The sequence below is a fragment of the Malaclemys terrapin genome, chromosome 10 (genome assembly GCF_027887155.1).
Source record: "Malaclemys terrapin pileata isolate rMalTer1 chromosome 10, rMalTer1.hap1, whole genome shotgun sequence".
Lineage (NCBI taxonomy): Eukaryota > Metazoa > Chordata > Testudines > Emydidae > Malaclemys > Malaclemys terrapin.
In genome coordinates, this window is record NC_071514.1 from 63,934,323 (window position 1) to 63,956,557 (window position 22,235).

A 22,235-nucleotide genomic window follows, 5' to 3' on the forward strand; every position below is an offset into this window, starting at 1 on the left:
ATTACAGATAATTGAAAAAGACAGTGATGATGTTCCTTTAAAAAAAGGGGGGGAAAAAAGAAGAAAGAATCAAGAAAACATCCCAAGGATTGATAAAAACAATAGTGTGACAGATGGTTTGGAAACAACCCAAATTGAGTAGGCTGGGCTCCTTCAGATAAAATCCACATTACTTGGTAGCTTCAGGAAAAGACAACACAAAGCTGGGCCTAGATGATCACAGATTTTAACTCCTAGAGTTGCAACATAGAAATAGGAATAAATGTGGCCCTCAAAGGTTCTTATTTTCTTCAAGATAGCCTACGGGGTACTTCCACCAAAACAGCCATTCCCAGGTCTCCCCTCAAGCCAGCCCAAAGCCATCACCTGTATTACAATCATATTGGAAAACAAAACAAGAAAATTCATAAAGTGAGGCTGCTTGTTCATTAAGCTTGGTCAGCTGGGTAGCAAAAATAAAAAACTATTAAACTGTCCGTTCAAATTAAAGTAAACATGTTCTCATGTGCAGTTAATGGATGAGAAATAGTGCAAACTGAAAACATGTTTGACAGATACAATATGGATCTCCCTTCTGTTCAGCTCACTGTGTAAGTTTCTAAGAGTGAGTGTTCCGCATATATGAAGTAATTGCTAAAAGTACTCTATAGAAGTCCTACCCTGTTTCCCCGAAAATAAGACAGTGTCTTATATTAATTTTTGCTCCCAAAGATGCGCTAGGTCTTATTTTCAGGGGATGTCTTATTTTTCAGAAATGAAAAATGCCTTATTATCGGTGGATGCCTTATTATCGGGGAGGTCTTATTATCGGGGGGATGCCTTATATTACAACGAGAGGCAAAACTGTAAGTAGGCCTTATTTTCGGAGGATGTCTTATTTTCGGGGAAACAGGGTATTACTATTTTATAGGTTATTAAATATAAAACCAACATGGTTTCCTTCAAGAAGTATTTAAAAAGAGAGCTCTCAGAAGTTACTGGGAATGTTTGCAGGCAGGAGATTAAATGCCAAACCAAAGGTTTGGTGTTCTAGTTTTGCAATCTGGGCTTCCATCAAGTTAAAATTTAAAATGACTTGGATTGCTTGTGTGTGAATGTTGTGTCTTTTGTACTTCTGGACCGTATGCAGCAGTGACTACAAAACAGTTTATTAATAGTTTAAATGTTTGGCTGAACACATCACCAGATGCACTTACCAATTTCTATTTTAACACATGGTAAGAAATGGCAGGTTGAAGTAAATGTAAATGGCATTTTAAGAGAGAAATTACATTGTTCCTACACTGAAAGATTGGGGCCCTATTTAGGCATAATTGCCCAGTCACGTAAATGAGTGCAGCTTGCAGGATCATGTTCCTTAGGCGCTAATGTAGTAGCCTCAAACATAGACCAGACAAATCTAAGATCAGATGAATTTAGTCCTAACTACAGCTACACCAAAATCAAGCAAATGTTCAAAAGTGATACAGAATGTAAATAATCCTTACTGAGGCACATGAGATCACATAGACTGCAATTCCCAAACTTCTGAAAGCTGATCCTCCCCTCCAGTCAAGAAAATGAAACCAATTTTGTCCTCTTTCAACTCCCGCACGTTAGCCAGGCAGCATGTGTCAGCTTGTACTACCGCTCTTTTGCTGGCCAATCCGTTGCACCCTCATACGTTGGGAAAAGTTAACATTCCCTTCCTCCACCCCAACCCAGCTTGATTGGTAGAGCGGCTTCTGCTGAGAAAAATCTTCATGAGGAAATTTTTAGCTTCCTTGGAAATAAGCAGCCAAATCCTAGAAAAAAGTCAACTTAACATTTGACAGGAGATATGTATGCAGTGTTGTTGTAGCCATGTTGGCCCCAGAATATTAGAGAGACAAGGTGGGTCAGGTCATAGTTTTTATTGGACCAATTTCTATTATGAGAGAGGCAAGCTTTTGAGCTTATATAGACCCAAAGAAGTTTTCTGTGCAGCTTAAAAGCTTGTCTCTTTCACCAAACAGAAGTTTGTTCAGTAAAAGATATTACCTCACCCACCTTGTCTCTCTAATTGGACAGGAGAGAGAGTAAGATGCACATCCCATGAATTGAAGGTTCTTCCTTGATCTGCTAACTCATGCAGTGTCGCACAGATACTAAGCTTTGGCTTTTTAAAAGTCTATTATTTTATTGTGAAGATACAACAAGAATAATATAAACCGTATACTGTGTCCTAGTTAACTCAATCTTACAGAGCGCTGTCTCCACCCAAACAGCAGCAGCAGAAATTTTGTGATCTCACTATTCAACTTCAATGAGATGTGGAGTTTACAGCATAATTAGAACCATTTAATGCTAATATGATGCATAGGGAAATAAAGAAAATACTTCAGACTATAAGCCCAAACACACAAATAGTCCTTAGCACATGGTTATTCCCACTGATTTTTTAAGGAACTATTCAAACACGGAAGTATCTTTCTGCCTGTGATTCCACGTTTTGTATAATGCTGCACAAAATATTGTTTTTTATCTCACTGAGAAAAGATCACAGACAATATATACATAATGAAATACTGGTGATGGATAATAGACGCATTAAAATGATATAAAGTTTGCAAATACAAGGACAAATAATCCATTGGAACACCTGAAGAAAACCTCAACAAAGTAATGGAAAATATTTATAAATTCACTTTATAGTAATACTTTCAACTCCTAACGTAGTAATACATTAGAATGTTCATTTAAAAAGGAATATCAAGCTGGTTTTAAATGTTCTAATGCACAACAGACGTCACAGAACTAGAGAAAAAGAAGTCTACCTTATATTAATGTAATTTATCAATGTAAAGTGTTTTCAAAAAGTCTGCCAATAATTATACATTAATGCTTGATTTTATTTTGGGGGGGGGTTAATCTCCTTAGCTCAACACTCCCAGAGTTGTTTCAAGAAGTACCACTTTCTAATGATAATCCCACTGGAATGTGCCACATATCTTTAAGGCTGTCAGTAATTCCAATACAGGAAATGCCTCTTAGAAAATTTGTATGTATATTATTAAAAGTTTCTAATGAGCAAAAGGACTAGAAAAGTCTGTATTGAGTTTTTTAGAGGAATATAAAACAAACAGTTTACTGAGGACACCTGCTAATTAATGCTCTTATAGTTTACAGGGTTTGTTTTTTAACTGTCCAAGAAACTAGTACAGAAAGCTTATTATTTTGCAAAACTAAACCCAGCATGGCCATGTGATTGTAAATATGGTACATATAATAGACATTCCTACTGTGACAACCAAACAAGGAAACTCAAACTCGCTACTGCAAAAAATCACAGATCAGCCCGTAATGTTACACAGGCTATCTGAGGAAGAACCTAGTGGGAAAGTTAAAGGAGTGAATCTGAGCTTCAAATATATTTCAATGAACACATTTAGGAGGTATTGCCAATATAAAGTATGGCACACGCCTGCAATCCTTACTTGTGCAATTAAGCCTTACTTGTGCAAGCCGTCCCATTGAAATCTTAGGGGTTGCAGGATCGTTACCAAAACAACAAAAGGTTATGCTTTTCAGAGGTCTAATGTCCAATTCATGTTGATGTGCTTAAGCATCTCGTAAATAATACTTAATATAGAAATCACTGAGTTAATGGACTCCTTTTGTACCTTTATGGTTCACTGAATAACTTGGCTGAAATGCCTGAGAATTAAGAATATATGCACATCTGCAAGTGAAAGTCACCAGTAGCATTAGAAGACTAGCATAAGGCTCTCTGCAGCACTGAAGTCTTGCATTAGGGTCACACAGATAGGGTCCAGGAACTGAATGGCCACATTGCTCTAGAGAAAGGGTTTCTATGCTGACTCACCCTAGGCTACTGCAGAGAGCGGTAGTGGGGTAGAACATGGGACAAGGAAACTCATTTATGCAGACTCAGTGACCTCCAATATCGCAGGACAAAAGGGCACAGACTCTGGATGCTAATTCAGCTCCATAAACTACAATAGTCATCATTAGGTAGTTTGGGTTTCAGCCCCAAATCCTGGCATTGGTTTGGGAAGTGGGTTTCACATGTCCAGCCCTTTCATTCTTCTTCAACAATGTAGTGAATTTCACCTGTGCTACACAGGAGTTTATGTCCCAAAAGGAGTTTAAAAAGCCACACACGTAAATATGATTTCTGTCAATGTCCAAAGCCCAGCTTTAAAACATATTAAGTACATGCCAAAAGCCAATCTAAGATTGAGGCAATTTATAGTTATCTGTCTGCAAAGGCTTTGTTTCACTGGCTAACTACTTTAAGAAGGTTCCACTGATTTGTTTAAAAAACTGCACAGAACTATTTTGCTTCCAAGAGGAGATCTTGAAAATTAAGTTTCACCTGAAAACAAGCATTTTTAAATGTCAAGTAGGAATAACCACTAAAACACAGATATCAAAGCAGAAATGCAAATAGTTAATGACAGGATTAACATACTACTGAAATACCTCCATGTTAGTGATCTAAATTAATGTGTATTTATTTTACATTCTAGTTGACTCTATATTGCACATATATGTATATGTATGTAGATTAGTGACCCTGAATCAGTCACTGGAGGCATGGATAAGATTAACTACTGAGTTCTCACCCCCATCTCTAGTTTTTTATAATTTGTGGCAGGTGGGATACTCAACTGCAAGTTTTTTGACTAATATAACAACCTCAGCTGATCTATTTATATATTATATGTATTAGTTTTATAAAGATTTTATAACCTTAAGGATAGTTCAATAGCTCACAAAGTAATAGTCCCCATGACCTAGTCAGTATATCTCCCTTTAGTATTTAAGGTAGTAACATCAATCATAATGAACTCTGTGGTTATTCATGTGGACATAAGGCCCTCCTATAGAATTTCCACTACAATTCAAACACTTATTATCTGAACCATTATATGACAGTGTCAGTTGTAACGATAAAGATCACTCAGAATACTGAGATTGAAAGAACATCTTTAGTCCCACCAGTTAATAAAAAGCGTGAAATGCCGCTGTTTCTAAGTCAGGAATGATTCCTGATTCCTTCTTCAAAGATCATAAATAATCCCATCTCTTCTGTTCTTCACTGTTAAAAATATATCTGGGCCACTTTAAATAATTATTTTCTATATTTCTCTGAATCTGTGCGAATTACTACCCAATATTTGACAGTCCCCCCACCTCCCTTGTTTTAGTGCTACAGAAAAGCTGTTTACAGCTGAATCGTAATCATTCCTCATTTCTTAGTAAAATTTTGCCCTTGATAATGGTTTTAGGGTATAATGTGCTGAAAAAATATTTCCTGAAAAGCTAATAAATAACTTTCTACTCAGCAAATGTTGTGTTGAATAATCCTCATCTCTTTACATAAGTGACAACCAAGGCTGGGATAAGGGCTCTTCAGCATCACCCAATTGTTTCTTACCCCATCATTCAGCCAACAAATGCTAACAGTGGAACTGGTCGTGCTAGAGGGCTTGATCCTTCATGACCTCTAGCACGAGGTTGTGAAGGATCAACTCCTAGGAGTTTGAGCGTTGAACACCAGCCAAGATTGTGTCCTATAGAGTAGGAGTTTGCTATGCTTCTGCCACCTGGAGTAAGGAATGTGCGCTGGGTGTATTAGTCATTGTTCTATTCTTTCATAACCTTAGGATGGGTTTTATGGAAAAACATTTTCCTAAAAACAATCAGTTTGCATTATCTTAAGAATTCATAGATAAAACCACCTGCACATCATAACCTCATGTTTACCACACGGGAGTCTAATTAACTGTAACGCAGGTTCTCACTGAATTGGTGTAACTAAGTAAAAATCAAAGGGTGGTTCTTCATATGAGACTGATGTCACCCACGTTAAGCTATTAATGGGGGGAAAAAATCAAATCTACCCTGAATATCTGTACACTTATCAAAAACCTCTAAGTCCTCTACTAGCACTATCCTCATCAAGTGCATTATATGCGATCTTTCCCAGTGTGGCACTTGTTTCTAGTGTCTGCCAATAACGCTATACCTTTCCTTCATGATGTAAAACAGGACAAAACATTTTATTGTCATAATTAGGTTAAATAAGTCATCTATCTTTGGGGTCATCAACTGTATGTAACATTCCTAGGTTGATCAGAATCCAGCTTGGTGGTAACTAAACTGTCAGTAAGAACATTCTTTATGTAAACAAACAAAATACAGACATGACACCCAAAAAATCTTTTCAGGACATTGGGTGGTATTTCAGTAGGAAGCTTCATGATTATTTTCCTTTTAAAGATCAGAATATAGGCTGTTAGAGGCATCCTCTTTTGAGCTGCTTGCAGTGCACATGTTCTGAAGTTAGTATGCATTATGAAGTTACATTGGTGCAACAAAAGCTTTACATAATTTAAAAAGATTTCCTACCTTATCTGCCATGATCATGGAGGAGCCGCCATGAATTCCCAGAATTGGAATAAAAGTCTGAGATGAAATAAAATCCAAAATCTGAGCTATCGCCTCCTGATCAGTATCGTCTCCAAAAATTACCCCATGGATCTTGGTGCCTGACATCAAGTCACAAACATGCGTTATAATGCTTTTAGGGTCAGTCTGGTTCACCAAAAGGGTCACTACGTTGACATCAATGGCCAAGTCTGCCGACATTTCCCTGCTCCAGAGAGCTCGGATGTCTCGCTCTGTGATATACTTGGTCCTCCCCAGAATCACTGCAATGTTGAGTATGGGATAACTTTTCTCTGCTCCACGAACAAGATCCAATTGCGCCAGAAGAGCTTGGAGTACCAGGAGAGCATAGCCAATTTTCCCCATCTTTGCCAGCTTTATCCCCTGTAGAAGTGACCACATTGCATGAGAAAAAAGAGCAAAATATGCTATGTAGTCCCCCACCAGGCTTTTGATGCAAAATATCTGCATAGAATGCATCCTTATTAGCTTCCTCCAATGGCTCTTCACCTTAGCCATAGTCTGACATCATTTTAACTATCCCATGAAATTAGCTCCCCAGTGAATTGTTATGAATTGTCTACAGCAAACTAGAAAAAATGCAGTGCAAGTTCTGGGGAAAGGCACCATTTAATGTTTCTGATCTAGTTAAAATTAAATGAGTGAACCAATTAGCATGGGGGAAAAATTCTTTTTTTTAAACCAGGAACTTGTATTTTGTAATCTGGTGACAGTCTAAAAGGGAGACGCACTTCCCCCATAAAATTAGCCCAGAAGGGCACTAGAACCCCACACCCCTGCACCCCACCCATCTTGCAGGACCCCAGAAATGTAATTTTATTTTTAAATCTCTCAGATGGCTGCTGCTCATGCATAACTTCTGCATGTCTGGAACAGATTCAGACACACATTATTCTAACCTAGTTCTCTCTCTCTCCTTCCCTTACTCTACAGTCACTTTAGTATCTCTGAACTGGGGATCTCAGCGACCACTGGTGTTGGGGGACAGCATGTTCAATAATTGAGCATCAGTGCATTGGTTTGTTCTGGCCCCCCAGTGGTGCTTTAGGGGGCTGAATAGGGAGAGGGAGATGAGCCATGGACAGGGAGGGTGATCCGAGACAGCCAAGCGCAATGTCTCCTTTTGCCCCCATGTCCCGAGGGATTTCCACCCCCCTTTGCTGGCCTCGGGAGGGGTGTCCCTCTGCAACACGCAAAGCCAGGCTTGCTGGGAAGCGTCATGCAGAACAGACTAGCAAGGCTGTCCAATCAGGGGGCTGCCTTTTCCTGATCTCCCTTTTCACCCCGCTAACCATGATGTCCCCATCGTCAATCAGTATCCATCAGCATCATCTGGTGCTGAACAACAGGACCAGGAGTCTCTCTGTAGCTTTCCCTCCGTGTGGGGGTGGGAATTTCTGACACCACTCAGCGGCACTGTGCTTCCCAAGCTATTATGCTGCATGCCAGGTTCTGATGACTGCAGCAGCAGCAGAGGCAGCGAAGAAAGGTTTATAAATAAATTAACCCAAACCCCTGCAGATGTGAAGCTGCTTCATCTTCTGGCAGACTCGGGAAAGAAGCTGCTCTCCCCCACCCGTGGACTCATGGTTTCCTGAACAAACGAGACTGCACTGGAAAGCATTAATTGCACCAATTACATCTGGAGGCACACGCACTCCTTTCCCCCCCTCCTCCAAATGGGATGTGAAATCCTGCAAAGTACATCCTCGTGCGTATGACACCCGCGCCAGAATCCCCCCTTTCCATTCACAGCGCAGGGCAGTAGCGCCGCTTGCTGGCCGCACGGCGCACTGCCGGGACACAAACTTTGCAACCTACCGAGGATGCCAGAAAATGTAGTTGCTGCTATTTGGCACGCGGCGAAGTTTGGCATTTCTTTGTAACCCTCAACACCAAGAGGCCGGGGTTGCTTCCATCCCTCGGCCCAAATACAGGAGGCTCGCTGCAGCTTGCTCTCCGCATCGCATCCAAGGGAGGCAGCTACCCAAGCAGGAAGAGATGCGAAAGGGGGCTGAAGGGGAAGAGTTAAGGGGGGGGAGGAAGAAGAGACAGATGAAGAATATTAGTCAGCCCGAAAGTGCGATTGAAATGTCTTCCCGACTCTGCTGTGCACATGAAACAAGCACGGTGAACAAAGTGACAGGCTGAGAAAGTTGTTGTGTCCCCCCCCCCCCTTCAGTGAAAATAGATGCGACAAGATCTCCCCCATGAGAAGTGACAGGGTAGCCAGTCTTCCCTGGAAGTCCTTCCCCCTCCCACCCATGCAGGTTGGGGAAATATTTTGTGCTAGTAACCGTTATTACCTCCACCGGCAGGGTCTGGCTTTGAGCTACAAGGGGGTGAGACACCCAACCGGGAATGAATAGCTGGATGCTAAACTAATTCACAAGATCGAGGACAGGAGTTTTCTTGACAGGTTCAAAACAAGCATAACGGGGGCGGAGGGAACAGCTGAATCAATATGGGAAATGGTTCTTTTTTTATCTTGATAAGGAGCAGACTGCTTCTCAGATCATCATAAACAACCAGCGAGATACAGAATAGCAAATTCCCCCAGGAAAAGCTCCGTTGGCTTTGCTTTGGTATTCAATATTTCTGGGGGGAAAATAAAGATACTTCTTAAAGTATCCATAGCTACATTTAGGGGGATGGCATGTTTGCAAATAAAAAAGCAGCATTTACGATAAGCTTCATAAGTGTTGACTACCAAGTAAAACCGAGGCTTTAAAGACGGAGAGAGACTGCAACATTTTACATGTGTGCCATTCCACAGCTAAGAGCCCATTTGCAACTACTAACAATGTATCCAGAAAGGGAAATACTTACTGCATTCTCCCGCCACATAGTTCCAACCTTAAGATCCTCAAAGTCATTTCAGTAGATTCCTTTGCAAACAACGAAGTGGAAAATGGGTCTTTTAATCCCTGGATTTCATCCTACAACTTGTTCCCACTGCAGTAAATAGAAACCCAGCAGCTCTTTATCGCTTAAAATCCCCCGTGATCAAGTTTTAAGAAAGCCACTCGCAACTGAGATTTGCTTTTTACCCTTGGCAAAAAACGTTCAGCATCATCTCTTTAAAAAAAAAAAAAAAGGCAATTGTATGGGTTGCTGCAGCAATTCTACTGGACAGCAGCCTCAGAATTCCTCCCAGCTTCTTGAAAACTGAGCAGATTGTCAGCATTACATCCTTAAAGTGTGGTAGAGAATTACAGTGCATTCTACAAAGCAGGTTCTCTCTCTCTCCCCCTCTCCTCCTTCCGGGAGAGTGTGTTACACTGTCCTGCACATGAGGGAAGGCAGGGAGCTGCAGTCAGGTTCAGAGCTGCACGCACTGATTCTGTAGTAACACAGGCTGCAAGCAGCAAAGCTTTCCAGCAATCCGAGACAGGGGCCTCTCTCTGCAACCCCCTCCATTCAAAAACAATAGGGGAGGGTGTTTGGAAGAAGAAATTGCACCCAACAATACCTGAATATTGAAAATAAAATCCAGACAAATATTTACCATTTAAAAATTATCTAAGTGGTTTATGTCACTTGAAAAGGTACCCTCTGCCTCCCTTCACACTCTCCCCACACTCTACCCCCAGTCACCAGACTTGGACCAAATCAGGGCAGCCCTCTCGCCAGGGAGGTAAAAACATCAATGCCCTGAGAACTCCCACAACATCCACAGCACCAGTGACAGGGGATGGCAGCCCAGTTGGGAACCTCTGCCCTGCTCCATCATCCCTCCTGACCTACACTGGGGGTCATTCAGAGACACTGGAGCACAGGGGAATTAGAGGAGCAGCTCCCAGGATTAAGCCAGCGCTGAAAGCTTGAGAGACTCCTCCCAGAGAAGATGGAGCAGTAGCACCCTGGGGAAGGGCAATTTTGTGGGCCCTCTTCCCCTCCTGTCCTCCAAACCAGTATAGGGGCACTCCACTCCAGGCACCATGTCCCTGTGCTGCCCTACCCCATACATCTTTATCTCTCTGGACACTCTTGATGTCAGACTAACTTTTAGCTTAGACTCTAGATATTTTCCCTCTGTTGATTGGCTTCGTGTCTGTCCTCCTTCCTGCCCCTATGACTCCAGTCTGGCCCTGAATTCCAGGCACCCACCATCCTTCCCTCTCCTTATCTCCCACTTTTAGTGTGCACCCTTCCCCAGTCCCTTGCTCCTATTCTCTTCACCACCTCACTTTCTCTCTCATCCCACTCCATCTGCCATGATGCAGTTTTAAAACGTGGGACTAAAATGCCATTTACCCACTACCACCCGGCTCTTATGTTGCATGCCTTTATCCCAGCCTTCGTCTTGTCCATGTAGACCTGTGGTTCTCAACCTATTTATCACTATAGGCCACATATGCAACTCTCTATGCATTATGTGGGCCGCATCGCAGAATATATACCCTGCCTGTATGGTCCTGAGGATGTCACATGGGCTGCAGCTGTGGGCTGATTGGGCCATAGGTTGAGAACCACTTATGCACACTGTTAACCCTTCAGAGTAGGGACCGTCTATGCATTTGTACACCACCTTGCACAGTGAGCACTGATTTCAGCTGGGGTGTCTGGACTATACTGCAGTACAAACCAACCAATCACTGACTTGCCTGCTGTTACCTTAGTCCAAAAATCAGTACCTAGACTCATAACATTTTTATTGCCCTTGACAACTCCATGATAAAATCCTCCAGTAGCTATATACTTTTTCTTGTGGTCTTTGGGCCTTAAAATACTGAGAAGACTTCACAATATACATTGCTTTAGTCCAGAGGTTGGCAACCTTCGGCATGAGGCCCCTCAGGGTAATCCACGGGAACGGCAAACCGCGGCCACTGGAAGCTGCGGGGAGCCGTCCCTGCAGATGGTCAACATAAACAAAATGTCTCGCAGCCCGCCAGCAGATTACCCTGATGGGTCGCATGCCAAAGGTTGCTGACCCCTGCTTTAGTTCCTCTAGAAAAGCATTTGAATATAACCCTGTAATTTGTTAACAAATATTTGAAGATTTAAGCATTAGTTCATTTCTTGACGCAGTTCTCTTCTATAAAGGTTATACAGATGCCTGGCAATGTTACTATAATTAAGGTTATGTCATTGGAGTTATAAATCCTTTTCCAAGAGTTTATCATTGAGCCAAGCAAGTCACCTGTGGATGAAACTAGAAATACAAGATCTTAAGTCGCAGGTTAAATCCACAAGAAAAAAATCTGGGTCCAACAAGGGCATATAACATGTTTACTGTTTAAATATCAAAAATAGCTTAGATATATTTGGCACATACTTAGTGCATAATGTGCTCTAATTGCTTTTGGTAGCAAAAAAGCTGAATTGTGAAATAGCTAAGGTCTAAGGTCTTTAACTTTGAAACATAGATATTGTATCTACATTTTGATAGGTTTACATCTATACATATTGTCTGATTGATATTTTAATGACATAAGTTTGAAAAAATACCCAAATATATAGAGTCTAATTCTGAAAGCACTTACATAGACCTTACTCACAGGAGTAGCCACATTCTTTTCAATTAGACTCCATGTGAGCAATGTCTACTCAATTGAGTAAAAGCTGCAGAATCACATTTCTATGCATTTTCATGGTTTTTTTTTTCTTTTTAAAATTAAGGAAATTAGGTGCAAACATATCAACAGGCCAGTTTTACTCAGCAGAAGCAGGAAAAGCACAACTAACACTAAAACATCTTTAACTTACAATAGAGTGCCTAGGTGTTGCAACATATGCATGAAAAATGAACTGCTATTCCAATAATCCCTATAATGAACACTGAATTCCACTGATTTAGTAGACTAAGGTAGACATTTATCGAAATTTTGATCTGTTATGTATTTAAATACAGAGGGTTTCTTTTTGAAGGGCAGAGGATACATTGAAAAATAAGCTTGTTAAAGGGATCTCTACATATATAGCAGGTAGCCTGTCTAAAAAGATTGCTAAACAACTTCAAGAAGTGTGAAATTACACATCTGAGAAGAACATGAGAATTAAAGGGATTTTTCCCAGAAGCCCACAATTATAGACCTCTAAATAGATTTAGATTTTCCACCACTATGGGATGTTTTATATTAATACACCTCTACCCCAATATAACGCGACCCGATATAACACAAATTCGGATATAAAGCGGTAAAGCAGTGCTCCGGGGGGCAGGGGAAGGGCTACGCACTCTGGTGGATCAAAGCAAGTTTGATATAATGCGGTTTCACTTATAACGCGGTAAGATTTTTTGGCTCCCGAGGACAGCGTTATATAGAGGTAGAGGTGTATTTAGTCTTTCAAAGACAATATGAAAATTTTACTCAGTTTTGTCTCTAAAACATTATCTGGTTTTGGAGAGCATTTGTCAACAGGAGCAAATGATACCAACATTGAGTTCAAGAAATATTGAGAAAACTGGCCTGAGGGGAGTGTGGTCTAATGGTTAACAGCAGAGAGACAAGCAGTCTATTTCTAACTGTTACTGACTCACAGAATGACCCTAGACAGTTTACTTTCTCTCAATTTGCTTCACTTTACTCATCTGTAAACATATACCTACCTCACAGATGATGTACTGTTTAATTATGAAGGGTCAAATTCTGCTTTCACACTGAGGCAGAAAACTCTCACAGATGTCCCAGGAAAGAACAATATTAGCATCAGGTATAATTATGACCTTTTTAAAGAAAAGAGTTCTTGCATAATGATACCCAAGTTGCCTGAAACCTTTCCCCATAGACATTAGGTATAAAAATATTGCCATGCTATTTTCAGAGGATTCAGCCACTGCGGTAACAATTTAACCATAATTCAAAAAATCTCTCAACTGAATTGCAAGAGACAAATAACTCAATTCTCACTACACTCAGAAGCAGCAGCATTATGTTAAGACTTTGTCGGCTTTGTGGAACTGAAATCAGTAAAGAGATATTGCAAACAACTGGCTAGATTAAGGATCAGTGGGCACTTTTAGAGCTTTTTCCAGGTTTTAAAGTGTTATTGGTTCCTGCAGTATTCCCTGTTCCTAAAAAGGGAGAATGCTGCTGAGACCAGGAACACCGCTACAAAACAGAACTAACTTTTTAACTGCACCCATTGCATAAGTATATTTTGTTTAGCTGATACACCAGCCCTGTGAACTGCTGAGCATCCTTCCCTCTCACTGAAGTCAAGGGGAACTGGTAGTCCTCAGCACCACACAGAATCAGGCTCTATATGAAACACATATCATGCATGAGCCTATTGGTTTGAAACAATGCTTCAGATAAACACAGAACCCTAAACTTGGGTGGTTTATTCCTTGTGAGGCAGAGGATGACACACAAATGCACTGAGTGAAGTGTAAGAAATAAAGAGAAGGGGGAAAACTGGTTTTCAAACTTATTAAAACATTTGATCACAGATGGTCCCCTTATTGAAAATTGGCTCAGCTATTCATTTGGCAATGTCCTTTTTTGCACAATTTACCAAGCCATGCATGAAATGATGGCCTTGAGCAACTCCCAGCTCTGCAAAGGACGTGAGCTGGCTGCTGCCTGACACAGGAAGTGACAACCCTGAGCCCAGCGGCTGTTGCAGTGCGCTCCCCCCTCCCCCTCCCCCCGCACACCCCAACCAGGGAACCCCCAGGGACTCTTGAACCAGGCCTCTCTGAGCTTCCCTCACCCTCGTTATTGGGCGGGGGTCATTTGAGGTTTACAGTGGCTGTCTCTCCCCAGCTTTGTAATCATTTTCCCCGTCAAATTAATCTCTAGCTTTATTCCAGGGCTGCTTTATTTAACACCCAAGGGAAAAATCTGTTTCCCTGGGAAATCACTAAATTAGTCATATCTGGCCCTAGGTCAAGCCAGAATTTCATTATGAACTTTTTACTTTTTAATTAAAGCTACTCAATTTACAAAGGAGTATGAACTGCAACAGCATGATAAAGATTGTGTCGGCAGCCATCCTATTACACACCCTCTTATATTCACAAGGGTCTCTTTCCTCAGAGTCCCATCCTCAGTTGAAATCAGCATCCATATTTGGCAAAAGAGAGCTCTTTTCTTTTGGAACCATGAAAGATAAATGCGTTTAGATATTTCACAGTTATAAGAAGAAGTGGCACAAATGTTCCCAAATCTCACGGCTTTGTTTGGCCTCAACACAGATTTTTCCTCAATATACAGAATCCACATGGGGGTGGTATTAACTGCTTTTACTTACTAATTTAAGACCTAATCCACTCTCCATTACACTGAATTTAGCTTTGGGGTTGGCAATCATAGAATCATAGAAAATTAGGTTGGAAGAGACCTCAGGAGGTCATCTAGTCCAATCCCCTGCTCAAAGCAGGACCAACACCAACTAAGTCATCCCAGCCAGGGCTTTGTCAAGCCGGGCCTTAAAAACCTCTAAGGATGGAGATTCCACCACCTCCCTAGATAACTCATTCCAGTTCTTCACCACCCTCCTAGTGAAATAGTTTCCTAATATCCAACCCACTACAACTTGAGACCATTGCTCCTTGTTCTGTCATCTGTCACCACTAAGAACAGCCAAGGTCCATCCTTTTTGGAAACCCACTTCAGGTAGTTGAAGGCTGCTATCAAATCCCCCCTCACTTTTCTCTTCTGCACACCTGTCGTATGAAAAGAGATTAGAGGAGCTTGGGTTGTTTAGTCTGACAAAGCGAAGACTGAGGGGGGATATGATTGCTATCTTTAAATATATCAGAGGGGTTAATACAAGGGAGGGAGAGGAATTATTCCTGCTTAGTACTAATGTGGACACAAGAACGAATGGATACAAACTGGCCGGGGGGAAGTTTAGGCTTGAAATTAGACGAAGGTTTCTGACCGTCAGAGGGGTGAAATATTGGAACGGCCTTCCGAAGGAAACGGTGGGGGCGACGGACCTGTCTGGTTTTAAGATTAAGTTGGATAAGTTTATGGAGGGAATGGTTTAATGATAAAACATAGTAGCCAAGGAAAACCAAGCAATGGTACATGAATATGATTCTATGATTCTATGATTCTATGATTCTATCTACATTTTGATAGGTTTACATCTAGCTTTTCTTGACCTGCTGCTCACAAACAGGGAAGAACTAGTAGAGGAAGCAAAAGTGGATGGGAACCTGGGAGGCAGTGACCATGAGATGGTCGAGTTCAGGATCCTGACACAAGGAAGAAAGGAGAGCAGCAGAATATGGACCCTGGACTTCAGAAAAGCAGACTTTGACTCCCTCAGGGAACAGATGGGCAGGATCCCCTGGGAGAATAACATGAAGGGCAAAGGGGTCCAGGAGAGCTGGCTGTATTTTAAAGAATCCTTATTGAGGTTGCAGGAACAAACCATCCCGATGTGTAGAAAGAATAGTAAATATGGCAGGCGACCAGCTTGGCTAAACAGTGAAATCCTTGCTGATCTTAAACGCAAAAAAGAGGCTTATAAGAAGTGGAAGATTGGACAAATGACCAGGGAGGAGTATAAAAATATTGCTCAGGCGTGCAGGAGTGAAATCAGGAAGGCCAAATCACACTTGGAGTTGCAGTTAGCAAGAGATGTTAAGAGTAACAAGAAGAGTTTCTTCAGGTATGTTAGCAACAAGAAGAAAATCAAGGAAAGTGTGGGCCCCTTACTGAACGAGGGAGGCAACCTAGTGACCGAGGATGTGGAAAAAGCTAATGTACTCAATGATTTTTTTGCCTCTGTCTTCACGCACAAGGTCAGCTCCCAGATTGCTGCACTGGGCAGTACAGCATGGGGAGAAGGTGAACAGCCCTCTGTGGAGAAAGAAGTGGTTCGGGACTATTTAGAAAAACTGGACGTGCACAAGTCCATGGGGCCGGATGCGCTGCATCCGAGGGTGCTAAAGGAGTTGGCGGGTGAGATTGCAGAGCCATTAGCCATTATTTTTGAAAACTCATGGCGATCGGGGGAGGTCCCAGATGACTGGAAAAAGGCTAATGTAGTGCCCATCTTTAAAAAAGGGAAGAAGGAGGATCCGGGGAACTACAGGCCAGTCAGCCTCACCTCAGTCCCTGGAAAAATTATGGAGCAGGTCCTCAAGGAATCAATTATGAAACATTTAGAGGAAAGGAAAGTGATCAGGAACAGTCAGCATGGATTCACGAAGGGGAAGTCGTGCCTGACTAACCTAATTGCCTTCTATGATGAGATAACTGGCTCTGTGGATGAGGGGAAAGCAGTGGATGTGTTATTTCTTGACTTTAGCAAAGCTTTTGATACTGTCTCCCACAGTATTCTTGCCACCAAGTTAAAGAAGTATGGGCTGGATGAATGGACTGTAAGGTGGATAGAAAGCTGGCTAGATCGTCGGGCTCAACGGGTAGTGATCAATGGCTCCATGTCTAGTTGGCAGCCGGTTTCAAGTGGAGTGCCCCAAGGGTCGGTCCTGGGGCCGGTTTTGTTTAATATCTTTATTAATGATCTGGAGGATGGTGTGGACTGCACTCTCAGCAAGTTTGCAGATGACACTAAACTAGGAGGCGTGGTAGATACACTAGAGGGTAGGGATCGGATACAGAGAGACCTAGACAAATTAGAGGATTGGGCAGAAAAAAACCTGATGAGGTTCAACAAGGACAAGTGCAGAGTCCTGCACTTAGGACGGAAGAATCCCATGCACTGCTACAGACTAGGGACCGAATGGCTAGGTAGCAGTTCTGCTGAAAAGGACCTAGGGGTCACAGTGGACGAGAAGCTGGATATGAGTCAACAGTGTGCTCTTGTTGCCAAGAAGGCTAACGGCATTTTGGGCTGTATAAGTAGGGGCATTGCCAGCAGATCGAGGAACGTGATCGTTCCCCTTTATTCGACATTGGTGAGGCCTCATCTGGAATACTGTGTCCAGTTTTGGGCCCCACACTACAAGAAGGATGTGGAAAAATTGGAAAGAGTCCAGCGGAGGGCAACAAAAATGATTAGGGGTCTGGAGCACATGACTTATGAGGAGAGGCTGAGAGAACTGGGATTGTTTAGTCTCCAGAAGAGAAGAATGAGGGGGGATTTGATAGCAGCCTTCAACTACCTGAAGGGGGGTTCCAAAGAGGATGGAGCTCGGCTGTTCTCAGTGGTGGCAGATGACAGAACAAGGAGCAATGGTCTCAAGTTGCGGTGGGGGAGGTCCAGGTTGGATATCAGGAAAAACTATTTCACTAGGAGGGTGGTGAAACACTGGAATGCGTTACCTAGGGAGGTGGTGGAGTCTCCTTCCTTGGAGGTTTTTAAGGCCCGGCTTGACAAAGCCCTGGCTGGGATGATTTAGCTGGGAATTGGTCCTGCTTTGAGCAGGGGGTTGGACTAGATGACCTCTTGAGGTCCCTTCCAACTCTGATATTCTATGATTCTATGATTCTATAATAGCATAATGGCCAACAAGGGTCAGGCTAGAGACTCTTGCCTATATGCTCGGGGTATTACTGATCGCCATATTTGGGGTCGGGAAGGAATTTTCCTCCAGGGTAGATTGGCTGAGCCTCTGGAGGTTTTTCGCCTTCCTCCGCAGCATGGGGCAGGGATCACTAGCAGGAGGGTCTCAGCCGATTGAAGTCACTAAAACACAGGATTGGCGACTTCAACGGTAGAGTCCAGGGAAGGGTCTTGCAGCCTGCAACATGCAGGGGGTCAGACCAGATGATCATAATGGTCCCTTCTGACCTTAAAGTCTATGAGTCTATGAGTCTATGACTAAACAAGCCCAGTTCCCTCAGCCTCGCCTCGTAATTCATTTTCCCCAACCCCCTGATTATTTTCGTTGCCCTCTGCTGAATTCTCTCCAATTTGTCCACGTCCTTTCTGTAGAGGGGGACCCAAAACTGGACGGAATACTCCAGATGTGGCCTCACCAGTGCCAAATAGAGGGGAATAATCACTTCCCTTGATCTGCTGGCAATGCTCCTACTAATGCAGCCCAATATGCCGTTAGCCTTCTTGGCAACAAGGGCACACTGCTGACTCATATCCAGCTTCTATCACTGTAGCGGTGCATGGGATTCTTCTGTCCTAAGTGCAGGACTCTGCACTTGTCCTTGCTCAACCGCATCAGATTTCTTTTGGCCCAATCCTCCTCTAGGTCACTGTGGACCCTATCCCTACCCTCCAGCGTATCTACCTCTCCCCCCAGCTTAGTGTCATCTGCGAACTTGCTTAGGGTGCAATCTATCCCATCATCCAGATCATTAATAAAGATGTTGAACAAAACTGGCCCGAGGACCAACCCCTGGGGCACTCCGCTTGATACCGGCTGCCAACTAGACATCGAGCCATTGATCACTACCTGTTGAGCCCGGCAATTTAGCCAGCTTTCTATCCACCTTATAGTCCAGTCATCTAATCCATACTTTTTTAACTTGCTTGCAAGAATACTGTGGGAGACCGTATCAAAAACGTTGCTAAAGTCAAGATATATCATGTCCACCACTTTCCCCATATCCACAGAGCCAGTTATCTCATCATAGAAGGCAATCAGGTTGGTCAGGCATGACTTGCCCTTGGTGAATCCATGCTGACTTTTCCTGATCATCTTCCTCTCCTCCAAGTGCTTCAAAATGGTTTCCTTGAGGAACTGCTCCATGATTTTTCCAGGGACTGAGGTGAGGCTGACTGGTCTGTAGCTCCCCGGATTCTTCTACCCTTTTTTAAAGATGGGCACTATATTTGCATTTTTCCAATCGTCCAGGACCTCCCCCAATTGCCATGAGTTTTCAAAGATAATGACCAATCGCTCTGCAATCACATCAGCCAATTCCCTCAGCACCCTCGGATGCATTAGATCTGGACCCATGGACTTGTCCGTGCCCAGCTTTTCTAAATAGTCCTAACCTGTTCTTTCACCCCTGAGGGCTGCTCACCTCCTCCTTATACTCTGTTGTCCAGGACAGCAGGGTGGGAGCTGACTTTGTCTGTGAAGACCGAGGCAAACAATGCATTGAGTACTTCAGCTTTTTCCACATCATCTGTCACTAGGTTGCCTTCCCCCATTCATTAACGGTTCCACACTTTCCCTGACTTTTTTCTTGTTGCTAACATACCTGTAGAAACCCTTCTTGTTACCATACACATTCTTTGCTAGCTGCAACTCCAGTTGTGTTTTGGCCTTCCTGATTACACCCCTGCATGCTTGAGCAATATTTTTATACTCCTCCCTAGTCATCTGACCAAGTTTCCAATTCTTGTAAGCTTCCTTTTTGTGTTTAAACTCACCAAAGATTTCACTGTTAAGCCAAGCTGGTCGCCTGCCATATTTGCTATTCTTTCTGCACATCAGGATAGTTTGTTCCTGCGCCCTCAATAAGGCTTCTTTAAAATGCAGGCAGCTTTCTTGGACTCCTTTCCCCCACATATTAGTCCCCCAGGGGATCCTGCCCATCAGTTCTCTAAGGGAGTCAAAGTCTACTTTTCTGAAGTCCAGGGTCCGTATTCTGCTGGTCTTTCTTCCTTTTGTGAGGATCCTGAACTCAACCATCTCATGGTCACTGCCTCCCAGGTTGCCACCCACTTCTTCCCCTACCAATTCTTCCCTGTTTGTAAGCAGCAGGTCAAGAGGAGAACAGCCCCTGGTTGCTTCCTCCAGTAGTTGCACCAGGAAGTTGTCCCCTACACTCACCAAAAACTTCCTGGATTGTCCCCCATTAGAACCAGGGCCGGTGTTCTGGAAACTTCAGTTAATTATCCGAAGAAAGCTTCATCTACCTCATCCTCCTGGTCCAGTGGTCTATAGCACACGCACACCACGACATTACCCTTGTTGATCTCACCCCTAAACTTAACGCAAAGACTCTCAACAGGCTTTTCTCCAGTTTCATACTGGAGCTCTGAGCAATCATACTGCTCTCTTACATACAATGCAACTCCTCCACCTTTCCTCCCGTACCTGTCCTTCCTGAACAGTTTATACCCATTCGTGACAATGTTCCAGTCATGTGAGCCACCCCACCAAGTCTTTGTTATTCCAATCACATCATAGTTTTTTGACTGTGCCAAGACTTCCATTTCTTCCTGCTTACTCCCCAGGCTTCTTGCCTTCGTGTAAATGCATCTAAGATAACTAGCCGATTGCCCTGTTTTCTCAGTATGAATCAGGAGACACCCCCACCATCCCGCCCCTTGCATCCTCCTCCTTGTGTTTCCTCCCGATACTGTTAACCTGAATAGTTAACTAAACTTCACAGTCCTGCAGGTTTTTCTATTAAGAGGAGAAATCTATGAGTGAGTCAGATGAGTGTTTGATACAATCCTGGCTTGTTTTTTGTTTTAAACAAAAGAATGTGCAAAGCCTGGTTTCTCTGAACACAGCAGGAATCAAACAGCAGGAGACAATTTCTTTGCTCACAGCTCCAAGCCCCTTTCAACCAGCATTAAGAGCACAAGTTCTCTTAACTTTTTCTTAGGGCCAAACTACAAGCGGTGCTGTGGCTGCAGCTGGAGCTGCCTTCTCTCTCAGCTTCTCTGGTCTTTCACAGACCTCTCACAGACACAAACCTTCACAAGACAATACCCAGCAAACCCTCTCCTCCCCACCTGCCTTTCATGTGCCTTTGTTTTGGACAGTGAGCTGTGCTTGTGTTTGAGAAGGAGAATGCTATTGTTACAGCTAGCGGGAGTTTAATGGTGTCTTACAAATACCTTAAATCAGTGGTTTTCAAACTGCGGGTTGTGACCCAATACTGGGTCGCAGAATGTAAGGCACTGGGTCACGGCAGCTCTGGTCAGCACCGCCGATCGGGCAGTTAAAAGTCCTGTCGGTGGTGCTGCCCTGATAAGGCAGGCTAGTTCCTACCTGTTCTGACACTGCACTGTGCGCCGAATGCGGCCAGCAGCAGGTACGGCTCCTAGGCAGGGGGGCCATGAGGCTCCGCACTCTGCCCCCTCCCTGAGCACTGGCTCGGCACTCCTGGGAGGAGGGGGGGCAGTGCCTATGGGCAACAGCCGTGCGGAGCCTCTTGCATCCCTCCACCTAGGAGCCGGACCTACTGCTGGCCACTTCCATGGCGCAGCATGGTCCGTGGTGTCAGGACAGGCAGGAAGCCTGCCTTAGCACCCCTGCTGCTCTGCTGACTGGGAGCCACCAGAGGTAAGTCCATGCCCCAACCCCACGCCCCATGTCATGGAGTGTGAGGGAGTCGGGGCCCTGCACCCCCCACTTCCTGCAATTCACCATGACTCCCAGCCAGCCAGTAAAACAGAAGGTTTATTAGATGACAGGAACAGTCTAAAACAGAGCTTGTGGGTACAGAGAACGGGACCCCTGAGTCAGGTCCATCTTGGGGGGTAGGGAGCCCAGACCCCGGTTCTGGGCCTCCCTCCTTTTCTCTGGCCAGCTCCAAACAGAAACCCCCTCCAGCAGTCTCACCCAGCCACACCCCATGGCCCCTCCTCCCGCTTTGTCCAGTTTCTCGGGCAGAAGGTGTCACCTGGCCCCAACCCCCTCCTGGGCTCAGGTTATGAGCTCAAGTATCATCCCTCAAGTGAAGCCACATCCTGATATCCCACCACCATCCAACACCAATGCAGACAGTACCAGTAAAACTCCCCTGCAACATTCCCAGGATTCCCAGGTTAATGCTCCCCACTCCCTACTCCATCACACCCCAATCCCCTGCCCCAGCCCTGAGTCCCCCCAAATCCAGAGTCCCTTCCTGCACCCAAATCCCTCATCCCCAGCCCCAGCCCAGAGCTCTGACCCCCTCCCACACCCCAACCCCTAATTCCCGGCCTCACCCCACAGCCCTCACCCCTGCACCACAACCCAATCTCCTGCCCCAGCCCTGAGCCTC

At 43.8% G+C, this 22,235-nt stretch overlaps 1 protein-coding gene across 1 annotated transcript in view; it reads right to left on the reverse strand.

Moving 5' to 3' along the window:
* GRIN2A (glutamate ionotropic receptor NMDA type subunit 2A) overlaps positions 1 to 9,331 on the reverse strand; it is a 295,359-nt gene extending 286,028 nt beyond the window's left edge. Inside the window, exons 1-2 of the mRNA XM_054040963.1 lie at positions 9,286 to 9,331; positions 6,397 to 6,819 (exon numbers count right to left, since the gene is read on the reverse strand). Coding sequence (XP_053896938.1) covers positions 6,397 to 6,819; positions 9,286 to 9,303 — 441 coding nt within the window. The 5' untranslated portion in view covers positions 9,304 to 9,331. The remainder of the gene's footprint in view (positions 1 to 6,396; positions 6,820 to 9,285) is intronic.
* Positions 9,332 to 22,235: the final 12,904 nt, after the last annotated feature.